This window comes from Anastrepha obliqua, chromosome 2 (genome assembly GCF_027943255.1).
Source record: "Anastrepha obliqua isolate idAnaObli1 chromosome 2, idAnaObli1_1.0, whole genome shotgun sequence".
Classification (NCBI taxonomy): Eukaryota; Metazoa; Arthropoda; class Insecta; order Diptera; family Tephritidae; genus Anastrepha; species Anastrepha obliqua.
In genome coordinates, this window is record NC_072893.1 from 118904204 (window position 1) to 118912893 (window position 8690).

Below are 8690 nucleotides of genomic sequence, written 5' to 3' on the forward strand. Positions count from 1 at the left end.
AAGATTATATTTAGGATTTAATTTTCATTACTATTTCACATAAAATATTTTATTTATTAATAATTAAAAAAAAATTAAAAATTCGAATCACATAAAATATTTAAATTATAACTCAAATAATTACACATTGCAATTAACAAACGTTTTGTTTAGATTAAAAATATTGGGTGGAGTTAAAAGTTCGGAATTTTTTTTCCGATTAATTTACCAGATTATATTTATTTAGGCTAATCCGATTCAGATTTTATTATTTAATTTTAATGATTAAATAAAATTAAAATTTCGAATTACATAAAATATTTAAATTATAACTCAAAGAATTGCACATTGCACTTAACTAACGTTTTGTTAGGATTAAAAATATTGGGTGTGGTAAAAAGTTATGAACTTTTGTTTGCTTCATTTACAAGGTTATATAATATTTAGGATAATCCGGTTCAGATTTTATAATTTATTTTCTATTATTGCACAAAAAACATTTTATTCATTAATAATTTTAAAAAGTTATAATCACATAAAATATAATATTTAAATTATAATTCAAAGAATTTCATATTGCTAACATTTTGTTTAGATTAAAAATATTGGGTGTAGTAGAAAGTTCGAAGCGTTGGTTTTTTTTATTAATTTCCAAGATTATATTCAGGATAATCCGTTCCCAGACAAAAACAAAATTTTTGATTATTCCTCAGTTCCTGAGCATTATCAGGACGATTTTGCTGATTTTATCGACATTTTCGACGATTGCCCTAGCAGGGCATATCTTACCTTGGATATACATATACAAATTATGAAATATTTATTTATTAACATTAAGAATTTACAAAAATATTATATAGTAAAGCTATAGTGATCTCCAAAGTGGTCCATTTGCAACAGATCTCCCATTAGCCTCTAATTGGGTGGAGGTGAATTTCACATTTAATTCCTTTTTGCTGTTAACTGCTCTAGTCGCTCTCACAGCAGCCGACTCACACTTGCATAGCAACTGCGAGCGATGTGTATGATGTTCGCTGTTAACTGTACTGGCTTTTACAGCAGCTCACTGACACTTTCATTTGACAGCTCTCTGCATGTTCGTTTATGTAGGTGGCCAGCAAATTTTTCTGCTTAACTTATATGTTAACAAAATGGAATCGTTGGAACCGCTTGGATGCGATACTCTATTGAGTACAGAAGCCAATTTTTTATGATTTATTAAGTACCTACAATTTATTTAGTTTTTTTCGGCTTCCACTCGTACGCCATTTTTATTAAATCATTTTCCGCTCGTCCACTTATTTCTAGCTTCCATTGCTGTTGTTGTTGGTCCACTTCTGTACGTAGTTGACAAATTGTGAATAGACTTGTCGCCACAAAATAATCTAATCGAGTGCGTGCTTGTTTTGACAATGTCCATACCTCCGAACCATACAAAAGTACCGGCATTATAATTTTTCGGAATATATCTAATTTTTCGCTCTCTACTAATTTTCTGGATTCCCAAACCGTCTGCCATTCTTTAAATTTACACCGTGCCAAATCGATGCGTTCTGCTGCCGCTGCATCTGTATTAGTATGCTTCGTGAGTAAACAACCCAAATAATTGTGCTCCTTCACATTTTCTATACTAAAAACTTTTTCGCCCACTGTAACCCTTAATTTTTCCACATTTTCCACATTCCAGCTCATAACTTTAGTTTTGTCAAAGTCCACCCGCAGCCCCACATTTTCAGCCTGCTTTATAAGCACTTCCATTTTACGCTGCATACTCTCCAGGTTATCTGTAAGAAAACAGATATCATCGCCATATGCCAGATCGCACAAAACACGACTTGCTGTCAATTCAATGCCTTTGCCTACAATGCGGTTGGTTTCAGCGAGCACACCATCCAACACTAAAGCGCACAGTAAACGCGACAGTTCGCAGTCCTCGGGCACGCCAACTGGGCGTGCATCAAAAGTTAAATAAAGTGCTTCGATGAGTAATACCAGCTCTTCTGGAATACCCAAAAAGCGTAACCTCTTCCAAATAGCGGTGCGTCGCATAGTCTCATATGGCGCTACGAAATGCAGGAAAAGCAGAACGAGCGGTTTTCCATTCAATTTCTTGATAATACTGCGCACAGCAACTACGAGGTCTATGCAGGAGGCACGACGTCCGTAGCCGCGTTGCTCGACGCGTAGCGCACTCTGGAGCATCGGCGCCATACGCTGGTGTATAATGGCGACTAAAATGCGTTGTAATACCGCCGGCGCTGCATTTAGCTTCAAAACCTTCGGCTTGCATTTGCTGGTGAGTTTTCGCCTCCAAATCGTTTCAAAAATTCGCTGCATTATGGGTAGCAACTCGTCTAGCCCGTGCTGCAACAGCTGGATGGGTATGTCTTTGGGGTTAGACGGTTCTTTAATTTTGATTTGCTTTACAGCAGTTGCGATTTCTTTCGCTGTTGGTGGCGCCAAATTTATTAGTTCGTTCTCTTGCTTGATCATAGGAGCAGCGTGGGCTTTATGATCTATTGAAGTGCACCCTTCTTTCAACTGTTCCATACAAGATCGCATAGCAGTTGTACGAGTACCTGTTGCTGCTGCTCCTGCTTCTATACTCGACTTTAGCTCGTTCGTAGGCGGGCAATTATTTGCTTCACTCTGTATGCGCGCTTCGCGACGCGCTGCTTGTCGACTACTTCTTCTGGGTCCGCTACTTTTACGCTCCTTCAGCGGCGTTAGTTGTGGTTGTGCAACAGTGAGTTGCTTGTACTCACAATGTTGCGCTCTGAAATCTCTCAGTTGCACAGCTATTTCCTCCTCAGTGATCCTCATTGCTGCAGTCGCATTATACTGTGCTTCATCTTCTTTTGCTAGCTCCATGATTTCCTGCTGTATTGCTTTGTATTCCTTCCTCTTCTGCTTTCGCTCTTCTTCATTTTCGGATTTTTCAAGGCTACATATCAATTTTTTCCTACTCTCAATTCGCTCCCAGGTCGTTTTGCTCAACCATGACTGTTCGCGATTGTAAAGCTGTCCCAAAGTTTCACACGCTACTTGCTTTAGTAGCTCATCGATGTTTGCCCAAGTGGGTGTTGTCGCTAGTGAGGCGATAGCTTCGCTTAATTTGCAACGATAGTTTGCGGGTATTTGTACATCTTTAAGCGCCTTCAATTCAAACTTATTCACCAAGCATAGTTGCAAATCTAATTTGGCCACCACCAACAAGTGATCTGTGTAAATATCCGCTTGTCGCTCATTGCGTACGTCAACGAGTCGTTCTTTTTGGGACTGGTTGATTAGTATGTGATCGATCTGTTGCCGACCCCCTCTTTTCTGTACATATGTATACTTCTCGGCTGCCGCATGCTCAAATCCTGTACCACCAATGAATAACTTACGATTTTCGGCAAGATTTTTCAGTCGATTGCCATTATCATTGCACTTTTCGCCCATTCCATGTTTGCCCATTACCAGTTCGAAGCGCGTATTGTCTGTTCCGACTCTCGCATTAAAATCACCAGCGACTATAATTGTGTCACCCTCTGGCACATCGTCCAGTGTCTCCTCCAACGATTGGTAGAATTTGTCCTTTTCCCGGTACTCTTTGACCTCAGTTGGCGCATAGCATTGAATTATGGTAAGATTGCCTGTGTCAGTTTTAAACCGCGCAGTTAGTATGCGCTCCGAAATTGGGCAGTGGCCCAGAAAGCTCCTATAAGCTGCTGGCTTAACGAGTATGCCAACGCCATACTGCTTACTTTCAGAGTTGCCACTGTATAAAAAATGGTAACCTCGGCTTGTTTCAATATTACCCACACCAATCCAACGCGTCTCTGACAAGCCGATTATATCCAAATTATATGTATCCATTTCACTACATATTTCTTCGAGTTTAAGAGCCTCTGACAGAGTACAGACATTCCAAATTCCAAACAACATATCGTACTATTATTACGAATCGTGTGGGTGGTATATCCATATGTTGGTCTGAAAAATAATGAAAATTGTAAGTGAATGACATCGAAGTTGTAGCGATCATTTAGAAATCTACGCAGAGGAAATGGTAACTTAACAAGGTCGCCATTGACTGGAACCCCACATATCCTCGGCAGTCGGTTCTACGTTACCGAAACGATCCGGATTTATATCCGACCGGATTTATACCCGGCCATTCCCCGTATGTAAGTATGGGGAATGTTTATGCTGCTACAACAATAACAACTGGAACCCCCAAGGAAGCCACAGACATGAAAGACCAGCGAATGTATGGAGACGACTGCTGGAGTCAGAGGCCGGCGCCATGCAACTTAGCTGTGATGAAGTTAAGAGATTGGCGCAAAACAGACCCGAATGGTAGAAATTCGTTGTGGCCCTATGTTCCATACTGGAACTTTAAGAATTCATTATGACACTCGTATCTTCACATCTGAGAAAGTACTTACATTCATAAGAATTCTCAAATTATAAGCTCGCCGTCAGCGCATGAGACTACATTGGAGCTCGCCGTGCACTGTGCTCCATACAATTAATATTCCACCAAGCTGTAATAATTTTGACTGTTTCTCTTTTGTCGGGACGGCTAGCGAGTACAGCACTCAGACAATTGTACCATTCGGGTACTGCACTCTGGTTCCTGTTTTAATTTTCTTTAAATCTACTCAAGCACCGAAGAAATCTGATCAGATTTTATGGGGCCAAGGAGCCAAGGTGGTCGCTTCTTAACACATCAGTGACAAAGACCTCAAGCCTGATTCGCACAGAAAGTGGTGCGCCGTCTCATCCTTCTCTCCACATGCAGGGCAGAGTGAACTGTCTGAGACGTCTATCTTTTCCATGTCATCAGTCCAACCAGCTGCCTACAGTCCCTTCTGCTTAATGACAGAAGGGTCTGCGACAGTCCGCAGACATGACAGGTAACATCAATCTGCAGACACTCTCACCGTGTCAAGCTCGCTTGTGGGTTGGAGTAACCCGTTTGCTAACCGTAGTTTTGATAGCTGCAGAAGGGAGTGGCAGAACGGACTCTGGGCCACAGAAGTTGGCCTCAGAGCTCATCGTAGCTAAAGAGTCAGAGGTATCGTTACCTGCGCTACTCACGTGTCCCGAGACCTATGTTAGCATCCGGATATTATGTATACCGACATAGTTAAGCCTGGATTTGCAGGACTCAACTACCCTTGAAGTGGTTGGAGGGCTGCATGAGCGCATCTTTGCTGTCGCTGCCGACATCTACAGATCTGCCTCTCCACCTGTTCATTACTCCCTGAAAAGCATACACTTCCGCTTGAAACACAGATACGTACATTCCAAGAGTAAAGTGTAGCTTTGTCCTGCTGGATTCTATGTAGACACTAAGCCAGAACCGTGCTCGGTCCTGAAGCTATCCGTGAAAATGCGAAAACAGTGTTTGCCGGGCTCATTTTCAGAGTTTGACCACAATGGAGCCTCTCGCGGCACCACACTGTACCTCTTTTGAAGTATGACTCCTGGATTGTGGTGTTGGAGCAGGTATATATCTTCATGGACTTGAAATTGAAAAATTTGTACGTCTATCTAATACTTGCAATGTCTTCCAGGCGGAAGTACTGGCAATTGGGGAAGCTTGTAGGCTACTAATCGCAGAATTCTGTTTTAAGAGCAATATCGCTATGCTTTCACAATATTGCAAAGCTGCAATCCAGACACTGGATTCGACTACAAAAACCTGTAAACTGGTGGAACAAAGTAGGAGTAGACTTACCAGCTTGAGTGAAAACCATAAAGTTACCTTAATCTGGGTTCCGAGACATCGCAACATTGAAGGTAACGAAAAAGCAGATGAACTGGCAAGAGGGGGATCTGCCATGAATGGCGTTCTTGCAGAATCGGTATTCACACCACTGTGTGCTATCAAAAATGCAATACCCTCAAAATACCTACGAATCGCAAATTGTAGCTGGAAAGACCAGACGACAAGCAAAACTAGCAGAACCTTATGGCCCACCTACAACTTCAAACAAACGTCAACATTGATAAATATGAAATGAAAGAATGCCTGCAGACTCACGGCTGGGATAACTGGCTTCTGGTCCACAGGAGAGGCAGCAGCCAAATAGGTATCTCATAGTTGTAAGCAACCGAAGGAAAACGAAACGATTTTCCATCTCCGCTGTGAATCCTCTACCCTATGGAGGAAGAGAATGTCAACTCTGGGCAAACCACTGTTCGAGAGTTTCGAGTAACTGTCTGGCTTAGACGTCAACCACCTAATAAGGTTCTTAAACTGCACAGTCAGGCTGTAAATAACCGTTGAACAAGTTGGTAGCGAGGATGTGCAACGAAATGGGGCGATAGCGCTAGTTGGATTCTGAATGAATCACCACTTCAACCAATGAAGTCAAGATGCAAAATTTTTCACGTAGCGGAAGGACAAAAACCAACAAGTCGAGAACGATAAGGAATCGATATTTCGGGGCATTCAATAAATGCTCTCAGATCGTTAAAATTCTCAAATCCCATGCCTCCCTATAATTCCCGTTTGATTTGAATTAACTTAAAGTCTCTAGACTCGATCAATTTGATCAATTGATCTATGGGATGGACAGCACTGCTCTAGAGCAGAATGAAAAATGTGAGTGTATAAGTGAGAACGAGAGAATGGGAGCAGCCCAGTAGGAAATGTAAACCAAAATAAATAAATACTGGATTAGAGGACAAAATTTGGAACGTTATGTAACTCCTTATATACATATATTTGGGTTTGTAAATCTATATTATATCTCTAATAAAATCTTTAATATGAATACTTTCGTGGCACCTTCTTAATAAAAGTACATTCGATAAATGACTTGATGTTAAACTGTGGCGCTGCTTGGAGCAAATGAACTTTAAGTCCGAAAAAATTTTCTCACAAAAATATGTTATGGGAAAAAGTGAAAGGCACTGATAAGATATTCTTTTCAATATTGGATATAATGATTCTTCTTCGGTGGTTTCGTCCAAGCACAGAGAAAAAAATTGGCAATCATTAATTTTTTCCTTCACTGCAGATTGAATGTGTATTCCCATCAATCCGTCGGGCTACTGTTTGGCGTGATATGGGTATATTTTTAATTAGCTCTGTATCAAGATTAATTTTTTGAAAAATTTTTAGACAAATGTTTTTAACAAAAACACCATCTATAAAAGGCCGGCCTTGTTTAGCAATATATAAGCTGATCATGGAAGATAGCTAAGCTTTCATTTTTATATTTGATTGCTTAACAACTTCCTCATTTTCTACTTTAGCCAACCACCCTTAGAATTTTTCCAAAAAGTCTAACTTTTTTTCTTCATATAATCCCTGACTAGCTTTTTTGTCTAAAATTTGTATATTTTTGTGGGAGGAATCGAAATGCCTTTTGATATTACATCTATAGCGACGACTTGAACTTGAACGACTTGTAACATAAAAGGCATTGCAAGTCGCCAAAGGCATTGCAAGTCGCCAAAGGCATTTTCTAGCATAAAAAAGTTCTCACAAGGCATTGTATTGCCTACACTAAGCGTCGCGGACAAATTTGGTGTTTATTCGTTGCTGGTTTGCTAACGACTGAACGATGGAGAGTAAGAATACGTGTGATCAATTGATCTATGGGATGGACAGCACTGCTCTAGAGAGTAGAAGGTCTATACTCTCACTGATTCACTGTAGTTTATACTCTCACTGTCTTTTGTTTTTAGTCTAACTAAAGGAGAAACTTATTGTTCATCTCTATTCAGTAGCATTCTCTTTCATATTCCTACTAGACCTCTACGCTTTACTTACCCATTTTATCTTAAATTTCTTAACACGAATTATGCGCTTAATGCTCCTATTACCCGCGCTCTAAGAGAATGTAATGACATCACGAGTGCCTTAATACCACATTTTCAATGAGCTTCAGCTCATGAGTAACGCGGTCGCCAAATAAAATACAGAGAACTTCAGTGATAACCAAGGTGGATTTATTAAGGTGACAGCATTCACCCAGCTGAGTTTTTCGCAGTTGGTATGGCTTACGTCAAAATGATATGCTTTGTTTGTATGTATTGGTATGTTTACATTCGTTTGTTTACATTTGATTACTGATTTTGACGTGATGCTTGGACCAAACGCAACAACAAATACATGTAGGGTTTTACTTATATGTGTTTGCTGTCACCTGTAATAAATTCGCCTTGGTGATAACGAAATGATGACGTTCTCTGGTGAGACTTTTCTATATCATTCACGTTCTCCGTTCTCTGCATATGCCATGCATAGTGTGTTGTGGTGAAATATGCCACATTTTATAAGTCGGCAGCAGACGTGCGCCAAGAAAAATTTCTACCCACCGAATTCCGGTAAAAATATTAAACTGTCGATTAATTAAAACACAACAAACCCAGAGAATAACTAGTAAGGAAATTTGTAATCAGGAATTACCTCTTTTAAAGATTTTTTTTTTCACTTAATTCAACAAGGAGGTTGTACACAAACACAAATAGTTGCACTTATTAGCTTAAACGAACAAAGTGAACTGCAAGCTTTATTGAAATGTAATACAAAATGAAGATAAGGCAATACGGCAGTAGAAAAGAGTGTGACTAATCGAAAATACTAATGCTGAAAACAGTGAACGACGTACGCAGTCCCTTACCGCAGCCCCTCATCCCGTGAGAGCAACTGCGATCTTTTAATTACATATTTACACAATATATCGGTTTGTGTGTGTATGTGT

At 40.0% G+C, this 8690-nt stretch overlaps 1 protein-coding gene across 2 annotated transcripts; it reads right to left on the reverse strand.

Moving 5' to 3' along the window:
• Positions 1-564: 564 nt before the first annotated feature.
• On the reverse strand, positions 565-8430 carry LOC129239376 (uncharacterized). 2 transcript variants are annotated; one of them, XM_054874838.1, is made up of 2 exons: positions 8396-8430; positions 565-3957 (listed from the first exon to the last, which is right to left on the reverse strand). In XM_054874838.1, exon 2 carries the CDS (start codon positions 3907-3909, stop codon positions 1213-1215), a length of 2697 nt encoding a protein of 898 aa, XP_054730813.1. In that variant the 5' UTR covers positions 3910-3957; positions 8396-8430; the 3' UTR covers positions 565-1212. The 2 variants fall into 2 exon arrangements, with proteins under 2 accessions (XP_054730813.1, XP_054730814.1); XM_054874839.1 differs by lacking the exon at positions 8396-8430 and adding an exon at positions 7757-7802.
• Positions 8431-8690: the final 260 nt, after the last annotated feature.